At 43.6% G+C, this 24,795-nt stretch overlaps 1 protein-coding gene across 7 annotated transcripts in view; it reads right to left on the bottom strand.

Annotated features, from left to right (window-relative positions):
• Window positions 1–24,532, bottom strand: part of LOC139420337 (pleckstrin homology-like domain, family B, member 2b) — a 46,852-nt gene extending 22,320 nt beyond the window's left edge. For 3 of the 7 annotated variants that reach the window (XM_071170323.1, XM_071170324.1, XM_071170326.1), the window contains exons 1-4: window positions 24,203–24,532; window positions 10,336–10,392; window positions 9,943–10,063; window positions 8,914–9,096 (exon numbers count right to left, since the gene is read on the bottom strand). In XM_071170323.1, the coding sequence (XP_071026424.1) occupies window positions 8,914–9,096; window positions 9,943–10,063; window positions 10,336–10,392; window positions 24,203–24,235 (394 nt within the window). In that variant the 5' untranslated portion in view covers window positions 24,236–24,532. Of the gene's footprint in view, window positions 1–3,368; window positions 3,509–8,913; window positions 9,097–9,942; window positions 10,064–10,335; window positions 10,393–24,202 lie in introns of those variants that run through there. The other 4 variants (XM_071170327.1, XM_071170329.1, XM_071170330.1 and 1 more) reach the window with 2 other exon arrangements.
• Window positions 24,533–24,795: the final 263 nt, after the last annotated feature.

Genomic DNA, 24,795 nt, shown 5'->3' with positions numbered 1-24,795 from the left:
CACACCCACACAGCAGTCATCCACAGCTGTCCAAATACCTCACAGAAAGAGGGAGATAAAGAACGAGGGGGGGAACCCCTTATCGCTCTCTTGAATGCAGTGGTAAGAAGATCCCTGAGTGAAGGACAGAAAAAGAACACCATCTTGGCCATCACTCTGCCAGCCTCAAACTGACCCTTCCACATGATCCAGATAAACAATTCAGCCACTTATCTCTGTATTAAACAATGCTGATGCTTGTAGGATTGATGTTTCAGGGATCCCTCCCAAGCACCTTAAATATGGAGAAAAACAATGTCAAAATGACAGAACTGTTCCATCCATCTGTCTGATACCAGAGATACCTACACTCAGACAGATACCAGAGATACCTACACTCAGACAGATACCAGAGAGTAAACCAAACCGGGGAGAGGAAAGAGAGAGCGAGCGAAAGAAAGAATGGAAAAATACAGCATGGAAAAATGTCTGGGCTAATTCTCTCTCTCACTCTCCTCTCTGTCCCAAAACCCCAATGTTAAGAGAGGGGGTAATGGTAATAGGGATGACGTGACTCCCTTAGAGGGCTCAGAGTCTGATCTGGTGTGTGTGTGGTTTTAACATGTAGCTGATGTATGCAACTAATGTGTGAGTAATGTGTGTGTGTAACTAATGTGTGAGTAATGTGTGTGTGTAACTAATGTGTGAGTAATGTGTGTGTGTGTGTCTGGTCATGTAAAGAAATATGTCTGACATGCTTCCCCCTTCCTGAAGAACTGCAAGTGTGTGAGTGTGTGTTTTTAGCTGAGGGTACTTTTCTGGGCTCGCTGTAGTATTTCTAGAGAATAAGCCAAAGACAGGACTAAGACCAACACTTCTCATACCACACTGCTGAGTGTGACTTATTACCCACACACACTTACCACAGGAAATAATACTCAAGACATAAATGTGAAATTCTGGTTTTGACCTTTTCCATTGAATTGAGAATGTTTTCACACAGGACTGTTTAGTCTATGCAGCTGGACTAGGCACTACACAGTAAACAAAGTAGGATAGGACACATTGTGTTGATTTGGCCCGTATCTTCACACACATCAAAGATCACACACATGCATCCCAAAGGTGTCCATGCATGCGACTTAATCAAAAATAAACAAATATGTTGTATTGTCAAATACACCGGATAGGTGTGGAAGAAGTTGACTGACCTGCACAGAGCCCTGACCTCAATCCCATCGAACACCTTTGGGATGAATTGGAATGCCGACTGCGAGTCAGGCCTAATCACCCAACCTCACTAATGCTCTGAATAGAAGCAAGTCCCCGCAGCAATGTTCCAACATCTTTTTTTCTCTTCCTTTATTTAACTAGGAAAGTCAGTTAAAAATATTATTTTCAATGACCTAGTGGAAAGCCTTCCCAGAAGAGTGGAGGCTGTTGTAGCAGCAAAGGATGGGAACCAACTCCATATTAATGCCCATGATGTTGGAAGGAGATGTTCGGCGAGCACGTGTCCACATACTTTTGGTCAGGTAGTGTAGAATCATAGGATAACGAAGCTGTATATGCCATGTGTGACCATGGGTGTGTATAAAGACTGTTTACAGTCTCTGTTTAATCACTCACAGTACCATATGGTGTTTAGCATGACAGCAAACAGAGGAAAGGAGAGAGAGAACATCTGTGTGTGTGTGTGTGTGTGTGTAACAGCAGTCTTTCTTCATAAACTCAAATTCCTTGACTCAACTGTCTGCCAGTTTTATAGGACTGTTGCCCTTATTTGTTCATTACACTACATTCTAATTTCCTTTCTCCCAAAAACAACAACCACTCCAAACAACAAACACACAATCTTGTTTTTTACAGATATCCCCAGCTACAAAGATAACCTCACACACTTTGATCTCACAGATGCCAGTGAAGAAGACATCTGGTACCAATTTCTTCTGGTTAATCTAAATTAACCTAACACGGAACCACAATGTTATGGGAGGGAAACCGGTCTATATTTAGGAATAAGAGTAGAATATGTGTCTATCTAATTGCCAAATGTGGACCATTAGGTTATAATATTAAACAATTAGACCTTTATCCCACAGACTATGTCACCCTGGCTGCTGGAGGGGAAGAGAAGGGTAGGTAATGGCCCCTATAACTACCAAATACGATCTTCCAATCTAGGTCATTGGATTGGGGGGGGGGGGGGGCTCAATCTTCTGGTCTGCTGCTTGGATGTGTTGAGTGGATCACAGCGGCTTTTCAGGGCCCTAAAAAAAACACTGCAAAAGTCAATGCATCATTCCTTCCTCGGTGTGATAACTGACACGATTAGTGTCCCGTTGAAAAATAGGCCTACTATAGCCTAAAGTAGGATGGGAGGAAGAAAGAAAGTAGGGGAGGGAGGATGCATTTGAACAGGGGAGGCAGCTGGTGTACATGTGTAGCGTTGTCATGTCACCTGACAGATGCTGCCGCTTTCAATTACATGTCCTCTCTCCTTTATAAAACAAATAAAGTAACGAGACTAATCTTGACATCTGAAATCAAAGGCACTGTCTCAATAACCGAGTCCCAGGAAGGCAGATAAAGATTTCCTTTGGCGTCACTTCAGTTCTACTTTCTATGACCGCAGGCTGTTTTTTCTTGTCAAGTGAAAACCAATCACGTCGTGGCTGTGAACTACAACCCCCGAGGTGCGCGATAATACCATTCTTCACAAAGGTGACGCGTACGGTGCTGCTTACTTTGTTGACGTCAAGGTAGCCTTTTCAAATTTGATCGGAGGTCATGAAGTTAATTTCCCCCTGCAAACGTAGACAATATAATAGACTATCTGGAAAGCATTTAAGCAGGAGGTTCTTATCTCAATTATACAATTTATGGTTGCAACAGAGCAAGCGTGACGCAAATGGTTTGCTGTTGCCTACCCTTGCTATATTCCTAAACCATTTAGCCTAATCAAGAGCAGCTGACAAACAACAATTCGCCAAACAATGAAAATAACGGTATCATAAAAATTAAACGTTTCCTTCAAGGAGCAATCTGCAGTTGCTTCATCTATTTTGGGAGTTCTGAATTAAACGTACCCATTGATTCTTGAAAAATATAACTTATTCTTAGTTTAGTTCAACGGTCGTACCGCATCAGAACCCAAAATATAAGCTTGTTTCACTCCAATGTTTGTAAACAACATTGTAAACATGTTTACAAACACTATATAGCCTCAACATGGTTAAAACTATACTTTTTATATCATGGATGGTCAGACCTTATTGTCGTTTTCTAGTCACAAAAGGCTACAAAACCAAATTGATGTACACATGCACGCGCACTCACAGGGGTCTTCCAATTCAGGGAATTTCTTAAATGAGGCTATCTTTACTAACCTTTTTACAGAGTCCCATTCAGTGAATACAACTGCGGTATTTTCGGTTATTTCTCTATGTCTGAACAATTACCATCGCGTTCTTATCCTCCTTCAACCCAGTCCAAAGCTCCAGAAAAGACTCGGGACTTCGGGGTTCAACAGATTTCCATCCAGATGGGGTTGAGGTAAGGAGCGCACCAACTCTCCAAAAAAAGGGGTGGTGACGCCTGCTTGACGCGAATAGACTGGGGTAAAAAGCAAAACCCTCCCCTAAGACAGTTTACGAGTTCTGAATGAGATCAAAAGCAGCCGCTTGTAAAACCCAAAACTAATGTATTTGATTAAAAATGCATTTCAGTTCAGCTAAAACAGTCTCGGACCCCGTTCTCTGTTGGTTGGAACACAGTGGTTTAAAAGCCAGAGGTATTTGGTCCCCGCCCCCTTACTCTATTTCTTTGTCTACCTAGCCTACTTTTCCCTTCTCTTTGGAAACACCTTGAGAGGAATGTTACTATAGCCAACCTCACATCTATAGAGCTCAACAGCTTAGAGGGAGAAAAGAACAACTCTAACTTAAATAGATGTGATTTTTTATCAAAGCCATATTTTTCCAAATTCAGCCTAAATGTTTAATTAGATAACAACTTTGATCTGACGCACAGAAGAACAGCTTCGGAAAACTACTCAATAGAGAAGGGGAAGGAAAGAGAGACAGTGGACTAGAAAATAAGTGAAAGCCTTGGACAGAATGGAATGAGGTAGAGAACTGTGATGAGAGAGAGAGACTGCATGGTATAGGGTGGAGAGAAAAGGAGAAAAACATCCACTCTGATATTTTCAGAGAGTGATTCCTCACAAAACCAGGACAAAAAAGACCATGATTTTGGGGATTTTCACGAAATGTATCTCTGGAACATTGATATTCCCATGTGGAGTATATAGGCTATTATGTTCAAGAATATATAGACAAATTTGACTAATCAAAATGTGTATATTTCCTAATTCATGTTTTTTTTTCTCTCAATATTCATAAATTAATGTAAGACATTTTTTATTGAAATCAAAATACTATCCATATTACAAAACAAAAAAAGTGGTGACACTTCAAATGACCATTTCTGCTTAGTAGCACCTAAAGATAAAATGGTATAGTGTCTTAAAATACCACCTTGCATCCCACTGCTGGCTTGCTTCTGAAGCTAAGCAGGGTTGGTCCTGGATGGGAGACCAGGTGCTGCTGGAAGTGGTGTTGGAGGGCCAGTAGGAGGCACACTTTTCTCGGGTCCAAAAAATATACCCCAGGGCAGTGATTGGGGACATTGCCCTGTGTCGGGTGCTGTCTTTTGGATGGGATGTTAAATGGGTGACCTGACTCTCTGTGGTCACTAAAAATCCCATGGCACTTATCGTAAGAGTAGGGGTGCTAACTCTGGTGTCCTGGCTAAATTCCCAATTTGTCCCTCATCCCATCATGGTCACCTAATCATCCCTGGCTTACAATTGGCTCATTCATCCACCCTCCTCTCCCCTGTAACTATTACCTGGGTCGTTGCTGTAAATGAGAATGTGTTCTCACTCAACTTACCTGGTAAAATACGGCTTACATTTTTTTTTAAACAAAAAAAAGGTGGCCTGGGTAAGGCCAGAATTCCATAAATATCCCATATTTGATCAATTATTTCTCAATTATGCTTTTAGAAACAAATGTCAAATATATGTAAACAATCCTTCCTCCAAAGGGACATTCTATGGGTTAAATTTAGTAAAATTCACTAAAATCATGGTCTTTTTTTGTCCTGGTTTCGTGAGGAATCACTCTGCTCCTGGCAGACACATGTTCAGGGATAGTGTTTCTGTGTGTGTGTGTGTGTGTGTGTGTGTGTGTGTGTGTGTGTGTGTGTGTGTGTGTGTGTGTGTGTGTGTGTGTGTCTGTCTGGTGCCTCCACATCATCATATTGATATGAGTCAGCAGTATGGTTTATAATCTCTGTTATTGGCAATACTGAGCAAACACAATATGTGTTTCCAACAAAACACTCCAGTTACATCACTTTGTGTGTGTGTGTGTGTGTGTGTGTGTGTGTGTGTGTGTGTGTGTGTGTGTGTGTGTGTGTGTGTGTGTGTGTGTGTGTGTGTGTGTGGCTAACGTCTGTAGCCTGAGAGATTATCCTAGAGGATGTTTCCATTTCACGCTCTCTTTCTCTAAATCCCACAAGGTTCTCTCGCTCTCTGTTCCTTCTTCACTGTCCTTACCATGAACTCTCCCATTCTCTCGCTCTCTGTTCCTTCTTCTCTGTCCTTACCATGAACTCTCCCATTCTCTCGACCTCTTGCCCTCTGCCCTGGCCTTTTTGTCTTCTTATCATCCCTCTCTTTTCACACTAAGACGTTTTTACGCCTTTTCTTTGTATCTGAAAGGTATTGCAGGTGTTGTGCCAAAAATCTCCCCCCTGCCAGAGTAAACCCCCGTTAAACCCCTCCCCCCGTTTGCGTAAACGCGCACACACTCAATTCTTCATTGCTGAGACTTGCTTGCTAGTTGAGATTTCTTCACTCCGATGTCAGTTTAGCCTACATTTCACCGATTTTAGTAGCAGCATTTTTTATTTGTGTCCTTCAAGGCAGCTGTCAATGATCAAGTTAGGCTGCGTTTCATTTTTTTTTTTTTTATGGCGGTTTGATCGCAGGGGAGGCACTAGTAATGTCTGCAGTTTTCAGTTTGGCTATTTGTTCCAAGCGTATTGGTCTATAAATAAATATCTTTGCCAAAACTTGTCATCTCTCCCATTGCTTATTCGACTAGTAGTTGTTCTGAAATGTTTATTGCGTGCCTACATTTTACTCCCTCCTCTATGTTTAATATAACATCCCTACATATTCACGTTGGTTGCCTATCTTGACGTGAAGTGTGTTCTATAGAAAGTATTTGACTCCGATGTGTGCCACAGAAAGTATTTGACTCTAGTGACACAATTAAGGGAATTAGAAGGGGCGGACTTCGGCAAGGCCCTTTTCTTGCCTTCCGACCCCCCCTCCCCTATTTTGTGTCTAGAGTCAATTTGTATTTTATTTTATACCCCATTCCAGTATATTATTACTACAAAATGTATGTGTGTTGACTGTGATCTTGGTAAGTGTGGCTTGTCTGTTTAATGAACAAAATAATGAACTATTGATCTCATTCATTTAGAAATGATTCAACTCAAAATATGCCATTCTGTTGTTTTGGACCTGCCTAAACAAATTCACAATGAATTTATTTTTGATGCTGTATAGTCAATGGATTTATTCAAATAGACGCCCACCCACATCTGCACACCACTACTACCACTTGTCAATGGCATGCCAGCATGGGCACTGGAGGTATAAAAGGCATACTTTTTATTTAACCTTTATATGCAGGCAAGAATGTGGTAAAAATGGGCCTGTTTGAAAGGGGGTCATGTAAACATTTACTCTTTTTTTTTACAGGCAAAATACCGTAAGTCTTATGTGAGCGCAGTATAGAGACAACACATTGGTCTCCAGTACGTATACACACCAAGATGTTGTCAATATTTGAGTCAGCTAGCCACAGTGAGAAAACAAACAGGTCAGTCAATATTTAACTGACAATGGTCAGACCAGACCACGACAGAGAGCTGGGGAAGAGGTGTGGAAAGAGAGAGGGAGATTAATGGGGAGAGAGGGAAGGAAAAAAGTGAGAGAATGTGAAAATAGAGGAATGTGTTTGCGTTCTTGTTTACACCTTCCAAAACCCCAAAGAAGGGAAAAGAGAAAGGAATGTTGGGTAATGAAGGGGAAGAAAATTAATGAAAAGGAGAATGGATCAAGGATTTAAAGATGAGAAATAGGAGAAGTGAGAGTGAAAAGGACTAAAAGAGAGAGAAAAATAAATGTCTAAAGAAAGACTGAAAAGGAGAAGGAGAGAGAGAGAGTGAAAGAGAGGAATGGAAAAATACGAGTGTGTTCTCTGCAGTTGGAAGTTGTGAGTCATGGCATTGTAAACAACAGGAGCTATCCATTCCAAACCAAGGATAATTAAGCTAAAAGGCTAATGGCTCAACCACACACAAACACCACACACACAGCTTCACAACACCATGAAGAACCCAGGTCGTAAACTTTACCCACATGATTCATACACATATACACTGAGTGTACAAAACATTAGGAACACCTACTCTTTCCGTCACATATACTAACCAGTTGAAATCTATGATCCCTTATTGAGGTCAGTTGTTAAATCCACTTCAATCAGTGTAGCCTTGAGACAATTGAGACATAGATTGCGTATGTGTGCCATTCAGAGGGTGAATGGGCAAGAAAAAATATTTAAGTGCCTTTGAACAGGGTATTGTAGTAGGTGCCAGGCGCACCGGTTTGAGTGTGTCAAGACTGAAACGCTGCTGTTTTTCATGCCTTCGTGGTTTTCCAGTGTGTATCAAGAATGGTCCACCACACAAAGGACATCCAGCCAACTTGACACAACTATGGGAAGCATTGGAGTCAACATGGGTCAGCATCCCTGTGGAACGCTTTCGACACCTTGTAGAATCCATGCCCCGACGAATTGAGGCTGTTCTGAGGGCAAAAGTGGGAGTAACTCAATAGTAGGAAGGTGTTCCTAATGTTTGTATACTCATTGTATACAGGAAGGAAAAAGCTAACCACACATGCACGCGCACACACACACACACTCATAGGCTGAATATATTTAGCATGGGCTCTCAGAACCTCAAAAAGTTCTACAGCTGCACCATTGAGAGCATTCTGACTGGTTGCATCACTGCCTGGTACGGCACCTGCTTGGCATCCGACCACAAGGTGCTACAGAGGTAGTGCGTATGGCCCAGTACATCACTGGGGTCGAGCTCCCTGCCATCCATGACCTCTATACCAGGTGGTGTCAGAGGAAGGACCTAAAAATTGGCAGACTCCAGCCACCCAAGTTATAGACTGTTCTCTCTGCTATCGCACACCAAGCGGTACTGATGCACCAAGTCTGGAACCAACAGGACCCTGAAGAGCTTCTACCACCAATCCATAAGACTCCTAAATAGACTGGGTAGCTAGGTAACTATTTAACTATTTGCATTGACCCTTTTGGCACTAACGTTTTTGACTCATCACATACGCTGCTGTTACTGCTTATAATCGATCCTGTTGCCTAGTAACTTTATCCCTTCCTATATGTACATATCTACCTCAATTACCTCATACCCCTGCACATCGACTCGGTACTGGTACCCCTTGTTTATAACTATGTTATCATTACTCATTGTGTATCTACAGTATTATTACGTGTTTTACTTTTCTATAATTTCTCTACTTTCTTTCTCTCTACATTGTTGAGAAGGGCCTGTAAGTAAGCATTTCACTGTTAGTCCACACCTGTTGTTTACGAAGCATGTGACAAATAACATTTGATTTGATTTGTAACCAATGCAGTCAAGGCACACAGGCAAGGCAAACAACACTGCACTTAAACAAGTACTACCAGTAGGTGGCGACAAAGTGTGTTTGTTTGCGGTCCTGTGCGTGCATTCCTCTGTATATCTCACCTTGTGTGAGCGGGACAGGTGATGTCACAGGGACGCCGTCCAAGGAGCAGAGGTTCCCACAAGGGTCGAGGATGATGACCCCTGATGTGTTGATGATGATGCAGTGTTCCGCCTCGATACCTACACCCTGGATGGTGATGTCTTGGGGTACCGCTGCGTCCTCACGCCCGATACGGGTCACTCCTGGAAAAATGTATGTTATGTCGTTGTGGGTGAAAGTTGAGTTGACTTTAGATCCGATTTTTTGGGGGTGTTAGGCTAGAGAGTTATATAGTCAGCTAAGCTTAGCACATCTGTTTAAGAGAGTGTTTAAGTCTCCCTACCAGTCAGTCTGATTCTGTGTGTAGATCTCTGTTATCTCTGCTACCATCTACACCCTGTTGGCTTGTTAACAAGATATCTGTTTGGAATACTGATGAACCAGAGACACCTGTGGTGTCAATGACTGAAAGGGCTATAAATACACTGTAATTATGTCATTATACAGTAAAAATACCGTGACTGTGTGCATGTGTGCTTGCATGTATGTGTGTGCACTTGTTACAGTGTGTGTGCGATTGCATTTGCGTGCATGCGCGTGTGTGTGTCTTTAGTGTTCCCTGAGGGAGGAAGTCAGCTTGGCTCCCTGTCCTGGCTCTATTGTGACCTGATTTCCTCCCAGAGTATCACATCCCCCCATCTCCCTTTCTCTCTCTCCCCATTTCTCCCTCTCTCTCGCCCAAACTCTCTTTCTCTCTCTCCCTCTCTCTTCCCTCTCCCCATCTCTCTGTGTCCCCATATATCTCTATCACCCCTCTCTCTCTCCCTCTCCCTCATCTCTCTCTCCCCTTCTCCCTTTCTCTCTCTTCCCCTCTCTCCCTTTCTCTCTCTTCCCCTCTCTCCCTTTCTCTCTCTCCCCCTTTCTCTCTCCCTCACACCCCCTCTCCCCAGTAGCAGTCACCATGGTTACAGGGGGTTCTAGGGAAACAGATAAAAGGGACATGGCATGTATGGCCCAATCAAGTATGTGTGTGTGTGTGTGTGTGTTACCTTCTTTAAGGGGCAGTAGGGTGATAGCCACACTCAGTCTCCCACTGCCCAGGCTGACCAGATGTGGTGTGGCTGTTTGGACCTTCAGGCATTTCCCTGTGTCTATCAGGTCCAAGGGAGACTGGGAAGAAACATCCACACATTTCATATACAGTCAAATAGTTATTAATATTACATCTTAAACGTATGCTAGTGTTCTTTCTTTTCATGAACAACCCCTTTTTATTTTAATGTAAGGAAAAATTGAGCATGTAAACTCTAACAACTTATTTTGAAAATAAACTGAAAGCAGCTTTCCATAGTGCTGCTGGTCCAAACTATAAAGATCTTACTCTAGCACCTATTCTACTACCAGTACATTGTGATGTAGCTGAGTGAGATATCTATTGTCACCTGTGGCTCGTCTGGACTCATCTGGTCTGACTCTGGCTGACAGAGTGTCTCTGGGTCCTACAGGAGAGAAAGGAGAGTGAGGTTAGACTCGGTCAAACACACATATACTGTAAAGACACAGAGAGGCCCAGAAAGCTAAACACACACACACACACACACACACACACACACACACACACACACACACCCCAACAGCTGTAAAACCTGGGAACCCGTGTGAGAAGCAGGGATGCCCACAGCCGGCTGATTGCATATTTAGAACAAACACAGAAACGTAAACACATGCAGGCACAAAGAAAAGTGTTGATAGGGGACAGAACGCGGTCAGACCATCAAATAATTGGCAATTATATGACTCTTATAGAATTTCCATGTGGGCCGAGGATATTGGAAATGTAATCAAAGCCTATTGGATGATAACTTGTTTTTAACTAGGACAGACAAATTTATAAAGGACTTTTTACGACATAGTGAAGACATCAAAACTATGAAATAACACATATGGAATCATGTAGTAACCAAAAAAGTATAAAACAAATCAAAATATATTTCATATTTGAGAATCTTCAAATTAGCCACCCTTTGTCTTGATTACAGCTTTGCACAATCTTGGCATTCTCTCAAACAGCTTCATGAGGTAGTCACCTGGAATGCATTTCAATTAACAGGTGTTCCTTGTTAAAAGTTAATTTGTGGAATTTATTTCATTCTTAATGCATTTGAGACAATCAGTTGTGTTGTGACAAGGTAGGGGTGGTATACAGAAGATAGCCCTATTTGGTCCATATTATGGCAAGAACAGCTCAAATAAGAAAAGAGAAATGACAGTCCATCATTACCTTAAGACATGGCTGTTTATTTACCACCACAGACAGATGCTGGCACTAAGACCGCACTTAGTCAGCTGTATAAGGAAATAAGCAAACAGGAAACCACTCACCCAGAGGTGGCGCTTCTAGTGGCCGGAGACTTTAATGCAGGGAAACTTAAATCAGTTCGACCTGTCACGACTTCCGCCGAAGTCAGCCTCTCTCCTTGTTCGAGCGGCGTTTGGCGGTCGAAGTCACCGGCTTTCTAGCCATTGCCGCTCCATTTTTCATTTATCCAGTTGTTTTGTCTTGTTCCCTGCACACCTGGTTTTCATTCCCCAATCACACTACATGTATTTATTCCTCTATTCCCCCTCATGTCTTTGTGTGAGATTGTTTTGTGTTACGTGTCTATGTTGACATGCTTTACTGGTATGCGTTTATTTTGTGTTTTATTTCACGAGGTATGTTATTGTGTTTATACAATATTACTGTGACTGTTTGCTCGTTTGCACTTTTGCATTGGATGGAGGTTTCAACGCAGTGGCGTCCCGTCTGTTGGTTTCTCCTGCCTAAATAAAGTGTGCGCCTGTTCACAACTCTCTGCTCTCCTGCACTTGACTCCGCTCCCAGTACGCCAATGACACAACCAAATTTCTATCAACATGTTAAATGTGCAACCAGAGGGGACAAAATTCTAGATCACCTACCTGTACTCCACACACAGAGACGCGCACAAAGCTCTCCCTCGCTCTCCATTTGGTAAATCTGACCACAACTCTATCTTCCTGATTCTTACTTACAAGCAAAAATTAAAGCAGGAAGCACCAGTGACTCGGTCTATAAAAAAGTGGTCAGATGCTAAACTACAGGACAGTTTTGCTATTACAGACTGGAACATGTTCTGGGAACATCAGTCCCTGGCTTTATCAATACATTTTTAAATGTAACTAGGCAAGTCAGTTAAGAACAAATTCTTATTTTCAATGATGGCCTAGGAACAGTGGGTTAACTGCAATGTTTAGGTGTAGATCAACAGATTTGTACCTTGTCAGCTGGGGGATTTGAACTTGAAACCTTTCGGTTACTAGTCCAACGCTCTATCCACTAGGCTACCCTGCCACCCCTGCAATAAGTGCATCGAAGACGTCATACCCACAGTGACTATACGTACATACCCCAACCAGAAGCCATGGATTACAGGCAACATTCGCACTGAGCTAAAGGACAGAGCTGCCGCTTTCAAGGTGCGGGACTTTCAAGGTGCGGTACTAACCCGGAAGCTTACAAGAAATCCTGCTATGACCTGCAAGGAACCATCAAACAGGCAAGGCGTCAATACAGGGCTAAGATTGAATCATACTACACCGGCTCCGACGCTCGTCTTATGTGGCAGGGCTTGCAAACTATTACAGACTACAAAGGGAAGCACAGACGCGAGCTGTCCAGTGACATGAGCCTACCAGACGAGCTAAATCACTTCTATGCTCGCTTCGAGGCAAGCAACACTGAAGCATGCATGAGAGCATCAGCTGTTCCGGACGACGGTGTGATCACGCTCTCCGTAGCCGACTTGAGTAAGACCTTTAAACAGGTCAACAGACACAAGGCTGCGGGGCCAGACGGATTACCAGGACGTGTGCTCTGGGCATGTGCTGACCAACTGGCAGGTGTCTTCACCGACATTTTCAACATGTCCCTGGTTGAGTCTGTAATACCAACATGTTTCAAGCAGACCCCCATAGTCCCTGTGCCCAAGAACACAAAGGCAACCTGCCTAAATGACTACAGACCCATAGCACTCACGTCCGTAGCCATGAAGTGCTTTGAAAGGCTGGCAATGGCTCACATCAACACCATTATCCCAGAATCTCTAGACCCACTCCAATTTGCATACCGCCCAAACAGATCCACAGATGATGCAATCTCTATTGCACTCCATACTGCCCTTTCACACCTGGACAAAAGGAACACTTACGTGAGAATGCTACATGGCGTTCAACACCATAGTACCCTCAAAGCTCATCACTAAGCTAAGGATCCTGGGACTAAACACCTCCCTCTGCAACTGGATCCTGGACTTCCTGACGGGCTGACCCTAGGTGGTGAGGGTAGGTAGCAACACATCTGCCACACTGATCCTCAACACTGGAGCCCCCCAGTGGTGCGTGCTCAGTCCTCTCCTGATCTCCCTGTTCCCCCACGACTGCATGGCCAGGCATGACTCCAACACCATCATTAATTTTGCAGACGACACAACAGTGGTAGGCCTCATCACAGACAACGACAAGACAGCCTATAGGGAGGAGGTCAGAGACCTGGCCGGGTGGTGCCAGAATAACAACCTATCCCTCAACGTAACCAAGACTAAGGAGATGATTGTGGACTACATGAAAAGCAGGCCCGAGCACGCCCCCATTCTCATTTACGGGGCTGTAGTGGAGCAGGTTGAGAGCTTCAAGTTCCTTGGTGTCCACATCAACAACAAACTAGAATGGTTCAAACACACCAAGACAGTCATGAAGAGGGCACGACAAAACCTATTCCCCCTCAGGAAACTAAAAAGATTTGGCATGGGTCCTGAGATCCTCAAAAGGTTCTACAGCTGCAACTGCCTGGTACGGCAATTGCTCGGCCTCCGACCGCAACTACAGAGGGTAGTGCGTATGGCCCAGGACATCACTGGGGCTAAGCTGCCTGCCATCCAGGACCTCTACACCAGGCGGTGTCAGAGGAAGGCCCTAAAACTGTATATACCCTCGCTACTGTATATACCCTCGCTACTGTATATAGCCTCGCTACTGTATATAGCCTCGCTAGTGTTTTCACTGTCTTTGACTGTTGTTTTTATCTCTTTACTTACCTATTGTTCACCTAATACTTTTTTTGCACTATTGGTTAGAGCCTGTAAGTAAGCATTTCACTGTAAGGTGTATTTCACCTGTTGTATTCGGCGCAAGTAACAAATAAACTTTGATTTGATTTGATCTGAAGGTCAGTCAATCCGGAACATTTCAAGAACTTTGAAAGTTTCTTCAAGTGCAGTCGCAAAAACCATCAAGCGTTATGATGAAACTGGCTCTCATGAGGACCGCCATAGGAAAGCAAGACCCAGAGTTACCTCTGACGCAGAGGATAAGTTCATTAGAGTTACCAGTCTCAGAAATTGCAGCCCAAATAAATGCTTTGCATGTAACAGACACATTTCAACTGTTCAGAGGAGACTGCGTGAATCAGGCCTTCATGGTCAAATTGCTGAAAAGAAACCACTACTGAAGGACACCAATAAGAAGAAGAGACTTGCTTGGGCCAAGAAACACGAGCAATGGACATTAGACCTGTGGAAATCTGTCCTTTGGTCTGATGAGTCCAAATTTAAGATTTTTGGTTCCAACCGCTGTGTTTTTGTGAGACGCAGAGTAGGTGATCTCAGCATGTCTGGTTCCCACCGTGAAGCGTGGAGGAGTGATGGTGTGAGGGTGCTTTGCTGTTGACACTGTCAGTGATTTATTTAAAATTCAAGGCACACTTAAAACCTCATTGGGATAGGCGTGCCGCTAGCGGGACACCGCGACAACATCCAGTGAAATTGATAATATAAATATTTAACTTTCATAAAATCACAAGTTAATACATCAAAATAAAGCTTAACTTGTTGTTAATCCAGCCGCCATGTCAGATTTCAAAAAGGCTTCACGGCGAAAGCAAACCATGCGATTATCTGAGGACAGCGCCCCACATACCAACACATGAAAAACATATTTCAACCAGGCAGGTGCGACACGAAAGTCCGAAATAGCGATATAAAAAATGCCTTACCTTTGATCTTCTTCTGTTGGCACTCGAAAAGGTCCCAGTTATATCACAAATGGTCCTTTTGTTCGATAATGTCCTTATTTATATCTAGAAAAACTCTGTTTAGCTGGCGCGCTTCAGTCAATAATCCACTCCATTTCCCTCCATCAAAATGCATACAAAATTAATCCCAAACGTTACTAATACATTTTTCCAAACAAGTCAAACAACGTTTATAATCAAACCTTAGGTATCCTAATACGCAAATAAATGATCAAATTTAAGACGGAGAATAGTATGTTCATTACCGGAGATACAGTGCCTTGCGAAAGTATTCGGCCCCCTTGAACTTTGCGACCTTTTGCCACATTTCAGGCTTCAAACATAAAGATATAAAACTGTATTTTTTTGTGAAGAATCAACAACAAGCGGGACACAATCATGAAGTGGAATAACATTTATTGGATATTTCAAACTTTTTTAACAAATCAAAAACTGAAAAATTGGGCGTGCAAAATTATTCAGCCCCTTTACTTTCAGTGCAGCAAACTCTCTCCAGAAGTTCAGTGAGGATCTCTGAATGATCCAATGTTGACCTAAATGACTAATGATGATAAATACAATCCACCTGTGTGTAATCAAGTCTCTGTATAAATGCACCTGCACTGTGATAGTCTCAGAGGTCCGTTAAAAGCGCAGAGAGAATCATGAAGAACAAGGAACACACCAGGCAGGTCCGAGATACTGTTGTGAAGAAGTTTAAAGCCTGATTTGGATACAAAAAGATTTCCCAAGCTTTAAACATCCCAAGGAGCACTGCGCAAGCGATACTATTGAAATGGAAGGAGTATCAGACCACTGCAAATCTACCAAGACCTGGCCGTCCCTCTAAACTTTCAGCTCATACAAGGAGAATACTGATCAGAGATGCAGCCAAGAGGCCCATGATCACTCTGGATGAACTGCAGAGATCTACAGCTGAGGTGGGAGACTCTGTCCATAGGACAACAATCAGTCGTATATTGCACAAATCTGGCCTTTATGGAAGAGTGGCAAGAAGAAAGCCATTTCTTAAAGATATCCATAAAAAGTGTTGTTTAAAGTTTGCCACAAGCCACCTGGGAGACACACCAAACAAGCTGGTTGAGAGAATGCCAAGAGAGTCACACCCTGATCTGTTTCACCTGTCTTTGTGCTTGTCTCTACCCCCCTCCAGGTGTCGCCCATCTCCCCCATTATCCTCTGTGTATTTACACCTGTGTTCTCTGTTTGTCTGTTGCCAGTTCGTTTTGTTTCGTGAAACCTACAAGAGTTTCTTTCCCTGCTCCTGTCTGTTCTTGCTCCTGTTTTCTAGTCCTTCCCAGTTTTGACCGTTCTGCCTGCCCTGACCTTGAGACTGCCTGCTGTTCTGGACCTTTTGCACCCTCTCTGGATTACTGACCTCTGCCTGCCTTTGAACTGTCGTTCATATATATCGTTCATATATCGAAAATATATTTTGATTTGTTGAACACTTATTTGATTATTACATGGTTCCATGTCTGTAATTTCCTAGTTTTGATGTCTTCACTATTATTCTGAAATGTAGAAAATAGTAAAAATAAAGAAACCCTTGAATGAGTAGATTTGTCCAAACTTTTGACTTGTACTGTGTGTATATAAACTCAGCAAAAAAAGAAACGTCCTCTCACTGTCAACTGCGTTTATTTTCAACAAACTTAACATGTGCAAATATTTGTCTGAACATAACAACTGAGACATAAACTGTACAAGGTCCACAGACATGTGACTAACAGAAATGGAATAACGTGTCCCTGAAAAAAGGGGGGGGGGGTCAAAATCAAAAGTAACAGTCAGTGTCTGGTGTGGCCACCAGCTGCATTAAGTACTGAAGTGCATCTCCTCCTCATGGACTGCACCAGATTTGCCAGTTCTTGCTGTGAGATGTTACCCCACTCATCCCTCAAGGCACCTGCAAGTTCCGGACATTTCTGTGGGGAATGGCCCTAGCCCTCATCCTCCGATCCAACAGGTTCCAGACGTGCTCAATGGGATTGAGATCCGAGCTCTTCGCTGGCCATGGCAGAACACTGACATTCCTGTCTTGCAGGAAATCACACACAGAATGAGCAGTATGGCTGGTGGCATTGTCATGCTGGAGGGTCATGTCAGAATGAGCCTGCAGGAAGGGCACCGCATGAGGAAGGGGGATGTCTTCCCTGTAACGCACAGCATTGAGACTACCTGCAATGACAACAAGCTCAGTCCGATGATACAGTGACACCGCCCCAGACCATGACAGACCCTCTACCTCCAAATCGATACCGCTCCAGAGTACAGGCCTCGGTGTAACGCTCATTCCTTCAATGATAAACGCTCATTCCTTCAATGATAAACGCGAATCCGACCATCACCCCTGGTGAGACAAAACCGCGACTCGTCAGTGAAAAGCACTTTTTGCCAGTCCTGTCTGGTCCAGCGACGGTGGGTTTGTGCCCATAGGTGATGTTGTTGAGGACCTGCCTGACAACAGGCCTACAAGCCCTCAGTCCAGCCTCTCTCAGCCTATTGCGGCGGACAGTCTGAGCACTAATGGAGGGATTGTGCATTCCTGGTGTAATCGGGCTATTGTTGTTGCAATCCTGTACCTGTCCCGCAGGTGTGATGTTCGGATGTACCGATCCTGTGCAGGTGTTGTTACACGTGGTCTGCCACTGCGAGGACGTTCAGCTGTCCGTCCTGTCTCCCTGTAACGCTGTCTTAGGTGTCTCACAGTACAGACATTGCAATTTATTGCCCTGGCCACATCTGCAGTCCTCATGCCTCCTTGCAGCATGCCTAAGGCACATTCACGCAGATGAGCAGGGACCCTGGGCATCTTTCTTTTGGTGTTTTTCAGAGTCAGTAGAGTTTTCATAACTGTGACTTTTTAATTGCCTACCGTCTGTAAGCTGTTAGTGTCTTAACGACCGTTCCACAGGTGCATGTTCATGAATTGTTTATGCTTAATTGAACAAGCATGGGAAACAGTGTTTTAAACCCTTAACAATGAAGATCTGTGAAGTTATTTGGATTTTTACAAATTATCTTTGAAAGACAGGGACCTGAAGAAGGGATGTTTCTTTTTTTGCACTATTAAAGCTGAACTACCCCCTAAACAATTGTTTTTTATAAATACATATATTACAAAAAATAACCCCCCCCCCCCCCCCCCCCCCACACACACACACACACACACACACACACACACACACACACACACACACACACACACACACACACACACACACACACACACACACTCACAGAAACCTCTCTCCAAGCACAGCTGCCACATGTGAGAGAATGTCTGTGTGAAAGTGTTCCAGAAGGGAAAAATCACTTCAGCAGGGCACAGGCTGGAAGGACACACACACACTCACACACACACTTCAGTGGGAGGAATGGGTTGGAATGTTCCATGTTGTTTTCCCACGAGTGTATGGGAGTGTTTGGCATGCCCATGCCCACATTGGGGGACACACATACACACACACACACAGACACGCACACACACCACAGTGGCACTCTACAACCATGACTGTGACCATGAGTGGTTGTCTCTGGTCAAACCGCCCTGAGGGACCAAGTTCACCACAGAAGACCACAACCTTAGTTTTTGGCAGTGGTAATGACAATTCCACCCTAAAGGCCATGGAATGAGATGGGACAGAGATTGTGAATTGTCAACTGTTGATTGGAGTGGGGTTTATTTCAGAGCTCTGTGTAAGAATTAAAGCAAAGGCCAATAGCAGCAAGGGGAGGGATTAAACACAGAGAAAATATTCATATAGATATGTATACAAACAGTAAGAGCACCAGAATGACATGATGGGGAGGTGTGTCTATGTTTGTTGAGGTTCTGTGTGGGTTGGCCTTGGCGAGTGATCGAAGTATGTTTACCCCTACCACATGCACACACACACACATAGACGAGTGAAACAGCACAGCTGAGATGATTAGAGCCTTGTTAAAACCCCATCAACCGCACCTCCTTCCCTTCAATCACCCCTCCTTCCTTCCTTTCTCTCCCTCTCTCTCGTCCTCCAGCTCCTGCTCCTTATCCTCCTATCATTCCCCTCCATCCTCTTTCTCTCCTTTCATTTGTCTCTTCTCAGCCGTCCTCTGTCCCCTCTTTTGTTTCTCCTCTCATCTTCTTTACTCCTCTTTCTACTATTCTCTCCTCTCATCTCCTCTCCCCTCCTCTATGTTCCTCTACTCTTTTCTCCTCTCCATGGTCCTCCCTTCTACTCTCCTCTTCATTCCTTTATTATCATCTCTCTCCTCCTCTCCTCCTTTCCTCTGCAGAGGAAACACAAATCACCAGCCGCTCCAGAGCACTTCCTCTAATTCAGAACTCTCTTCCTGTCTGAGCTCACTTCCTTTACGGTGCAAAAGCACCATTGCCCCTCTACAGACACATTCTCTCTCACACACATGCCCACGCACGCACACACACACGCACACACACACACACGCACACACACACACACACACACACACACACACACACACACACACACACAGCCAACGTCTCAAATCAGCTCTTGTCTTTATCACATTTGCTTCCCGACATCACATCACGAGAGAACACACACAAACACTCAAACACAATCATGTTCACACACACATCCTACTCCACGCTTCAGAGAAATGGGTGTTACCTTCATGCAGGTGTATTCCCAGCAATCACTCACACACTCTTACACACACACAATGGATAATCAACAACTGATAAATGGGGTATGTATGTGTGTTTGAGATGAGCAGATGTAGATGGAGGTCAACAGCAGTTGAAGTAGAAGTGCTCTTCATAATGACAGGAGCTGCTTTACGATCACCCTCATCCATCTTCACGCCTCCCACTTCTACAGCCCCCATCCCAAAACAACACGCACCCAGGTGAGCAGGCAAGTCAGGGCAGGTGTTTGGCCTCGTTAAGCTTTAGCGGAGCACTCAGGTGTGTCGCCCCGGGATACAGAATTCTGAACTACCCTCAGCAGCCACATTCTTGGGTTGTTTGTGTGTGTGTGTGTGCGTCCGTCCGTGCATGTGTCACATTCCTATACGTCTATAGGCTCTGGTGATGGGGATCGGATCCCGGTCCATGTCGCTCCTAAAGGAGTTCTAACCCAGAGATTAATGCGTTTTCATAACAGAGGTCTACTGCTTAAGGTAGAAATGGCAGTAGACCTGCTCTGCTCTTGCTGATCAGAAACTTGTTTGTGTGCTGCCTAACCAATGGCTGTGCTTTGTAGGCCTACAGTGGCAGTTCAGGAGGAGAGTCAAAGGCTTCTTCCGATTTTAGTTGTTGATTAGGCCTAATCCAAAAAATGCACTATCTTGCGCTTGGACTAACCTATAGGATATGCTTTGTTCAGTTTGAGAAGGAGAGCACGAAGATGGGAAGGAGGACTAGAGGTCAACTTTGACAGCTTGCTACTACTATAATTAATTTTATTAAAAAAGAATGTTTCTTTCCCATGATGTAGGCTTATTTAGCAGAATTATTCACTTCACAGATTTGAGAAAATGACATTGTGGAGCTGAAACTTCAAGCAGCAGCTGCGGCACAATTAATCGGCAATGGACATGGTACTGAAAATAGGCAAATTTGAGTAAGCAGCATAATTCATTTAAACCGTTTTCATTTGAATTTACTAACGAGGGCTTTGTGTTGGAGCCTATTGCTTCCTATTTAAGAACTAAGAAGTAGGCCTACCTGTTTGACAGACTAAATTAGGCTATAGGCTGCTATATCCATAGATTTTTACGTCATTTCCTCGACCTTCCATGTACTCTTTAAATAGCCTTCTCGATGTCAGTGAAGAGCTGCTAAGTTAAAACCAAGACTCAAATTGAGGGGGTATAAGGGGCCTACTTTTTATTATAGAAAAAGCACAGGCTTACCCCATGTTGGCTTAAGATTTTTTTGGAAAATAAAACGGATCCGATTATATAGTGATCTATAACAGCGCTTTGGTCTGCAATGCTTTATGCTAGAAACAGCTGTTTCTTTGACATTCAGAGGCTGAGCTACAACCTTCTATTACCAAGGAGACCAAAAATGTACTTACATGGGAAGTAATCAAATTCTGTCACTATCAATTGATTAAGCTATTCACTTTCTGTGCAATAGAAGTGACCTTCTCTCGTTGGGTTAAGCCACGGAAGAAGAGTAGCCAGCAGTTTTTATGCGTCAGTAGGCCTACTCTGTGTGGGGTGGAAAGGTAGGCCTAAGTTTTGAAAGTACAATGCTCAGATTCCTAATGACGTCTCAGATTTAATTATTTGCAAACAGGGACAGTTTAGTTGCAAACAAGACACACTGATTTGACATTGAAGAAATATGATAAAAGGAACACATAACACATTATATCTCTCTGTCTATTCTTAGCCTGTAATTTTGGTAATTTATGTGGTATTAAAACATATTTTGATAATATGTAAAATGACATAGAATTTCATGAAATGGTTATAAAATGACTTTTTTTATGACCTGCAAATACGATGATAGATTCATGCAATGCTTTTGCTTTTACTATAAAGGAGATCTTTCCATTCCTACTCTTGTCCACGGTGGTCTGTGAACCCACAACCTTCTGGCCCGCAGCCCTGTGCATGATCAAAATTCCTGCGTTGACATGTAATGTTTTCAGGACAAAGCATAGTTTATAAAACTGCATATCTAAGGCTCTGGTCTGTCCAAGAAGTGGGGGTAAAGGGTAGACATGTGCTCTCCTGTCCACCTCATGTTTTAATGATCATTTGGGGTACAGGGGAGGGTCACTTGTTTTTTGTAATGTGTTCAGTGAGGGTTTAGGTCAAATATATTTTGCTGAAGGGAGGGCCATCCATTTTCTTTTCAGAGAGGTCCGATTTACTCCATGTAACCCTTATTATAAATAACATTCCCTCCCTTACGGTCTGTGGTGTGGGCCTTAGGGGTGGGGGTGTAAAAAAAGAGGAAACTTTACGCAAGCTCACTAATTTAATATCTCTCTCTTCCACTCTCTCTTCTGTCTTTCTTTCTCTGGCCGGTCCCTCCCTACATTCCATGTGAGGTCTCCTTACGCTGACAAAGCTCTTATTGTGTCCCTGCTTCTGCCTAGTCCCCTCTGGGTGACACACACACACACACACACACAGAAACACTTATACATGAGGGTCGAGTGCGGCCACCCTTCCCTCCCTCCCTCCCTGTCTCGCTCTAATCACTCTCTGGCTAATCAATGGCTTAAATTGATCAGTTAAGTACCCGGGAGAGGAGAAAGCTGTCTCGCAACTCTGGAGAGAGAAACCTACACACACTTTAGAGAGTCACACACACACACACTTGGGCGAGAGTGACCTTTAGAAAGAAACCCCCCTCTGTCTCTGGATTCATCCTCCGCATGGCCTTTCTAACCTGTGTGTGTGTGTGTGTGTGTGTGTGTGTGTGTGTGTGTGTGTGTGTGTGTGTGTGTGTGTGTGTGTGTGTGTGTGTGTGTGTGTGTGTGTGTGTGTGTGTGTGTGTGTGTGTGTTTTAATAAGTGCAGGAGCAGAGCTAAAGAGTTGCTTAATAAATCCTAGCCTGAACCCCTCCTCAAACACATACATGTAGACCAGGAAGCTCTTGTTTTCATTGTGATAATGCTGGCATCACCCTTAAGCAAATAAAAAATGAATAATGAATCCAAATCAACATATGACAGGATGACTAATATTGGTACAGCTGAAAGTCACTGAAGCTAATCTGATATTTAATATGAAGGTATGCATTAGGAAACCCAAGATTACCTACAGTATATACTATATGCGGTGGATCAGCTAGTGCTTTGACTTGTAGAAGGATGGATATCAGACAGATACTAAATTAGTTGAGTCAGCTGACCTATATGGTTTAGATGCCAAGTCACTCTGGGATAGACCAGACATTAGAGGAGGGAAAGAGTGGGAGATGAAAGAAGGAGAGGGACATGTGAGGAGGAATGGAGCGAGATTGCAGGGTGGAGATTAGGGAGAGGGGAGAGGAGGAGCACAAAAGGGAGAGTCATCAGGGGAGAGAAGAAAACAGACAGTCCCTCAAACAGAGAGAAAGCAAGAAAATGTATAAAGCATGAAAAGGGATGGTGGTTGTTTGGATGAAAAATAGGGTAGTAAGAGGTAGTCTGTATCTGTTTCTCACGAGGATCTATTCCCTCATATCTGACCAGACTCTGAAACTCCCCTCTGGTTCTAAGTAGAAACAGACTAGAGACCACTCTACAATAGTATCTCCCCACTTGGCTATGCCTGTGGTTCCTAAACGGTACACTGCTTAGACCCACCTAACACTATCTTCTGCACCACCAAGTAAACAAATGTTTGTCTCAAACTAGAAGAACCCGTCTTTACCTTCAATCTGAGAAAAATATGGAAATACTAACTATTTCAGGATCTTCCTTCCTTCCACTGTTGTGATTGATCGTCTCATCACACGGACAATGTGCCACTGGCCTGTCTGCCCGTCTCACCTTAATGCTACTATGAGAACATGGCTAGGGTGTGTAGCCACAGAGCTACATTCACTCTGGCTTGAAAAGATAAGGCTGGGTCAAAGGTTATAGGGTCAGGGGGTATGGTCTGATACACACTGGGGTTATATGGTAATGCTGTATGTTGTGTACCAGGTTCATGTTACATTAAACTCCACCTTCCCATATAGACTGACCCAGTTACCTGTTGAGAGAGGGAGCTTTATCTTCTGCACATGTCACCAACACTATCAGAATACCTGGGAACCGAGAGGGCAGTGGTGTACCATACAGTATACAGATCTTGGATAATTCACGTGATCATATTCTGTATACTGTACACAACATTCATGCGTCAGGCACAGGCTTGCCTGCGCAAGACTTGTATCCAAAGCCATAGTCAATATTGGCATGCAGGGTGCACAGCAATATAAAATCAACAACCGTGTTCTTTGTGTGTTCAAAAATAACAAAATCTGCAATTAAATACGGATTACTGAGCTATAATCTGTCATTGTGCTGCTAAATGGCTCACTCAGGAAATTAACCTCTAAAAGAACAACGGAACCGGTAGTATAGGACTAGCCTACCGGTTAAAAAAAACATTTAGGCTAATGTAACAGAATAACATGTTATGAAAACGAGGTAGGCTATAAATAACATATAGACCTTGTCACGTGTAAATAATACACCGAAATAAACGTAAAACGAATAGAATATCAAGGTTACCGTTGTTGAAACGGTGCTGAGAAGCTCGGTCATGACGAGAGAAGATTCCAACACAAACACAAAAGTTCCCAAACTTTCTCTTTAATAAAAAATCCAAGCGGTTCTGCTGCTGTCACTTTCCTCTGAAACCTTGTCCAGGACGCATCACCGGCGCATTCCACCGCTGGACCGAGAAGTTCAGCGGCACTCGCGGTTCTTCAGGAGAGACTTGATGCGCCGTCCTCACCCACAAACAAAATATACATACATACACATACACACTGAGAGGCTGGCCGTGTAGCGCACAGGAATGCACAACAGCTGGAACGGGACCTGGGAAGAACAGGGACTGGACAGGGGGCGCGCGTGTGTGTGCGCGTGCTCAAATTTACAGTCATAATGGGTAGGTGTTAACAGACACCTCTGCTTGACCTCTTCCAACTCCTCATCTCCTCCTCTGAGAAAGATATCTAAATTGTGACCTCTTTTTCGGATTGAGACAAAGTCCCCTTTACACATGTAGCTTTAATCTAATTTAAATCAATTCCCTTAGAGCTGCCCTGACTGCAACAACGTTTAGCAAATCTAATTACTTCAGTTATGTATTTCATTGC

Source organism: Oncorhynchus clarkii, chromosome 11 (genome assembly GCF_045791955.1).
Source record: "Oncorhynchus clarkii lewisi isolate Uvic-CL-2024 chromosome 11, UVic_Ocla_1.0, whole genome shotgun sequence".
Classification (NCBI taxonomy): domain Eukaryota; kingdom Metazoa; phylum Chordata; class Actinopteri; order Salmoniformes; family Salmonidae; genus Oncorhynchus; species Oncorhynchus clarkii.
Note: the sequence above shows the minus strand (reverse complement) of the source record. Positions and strands in the feature narration are given on the sequence as shown.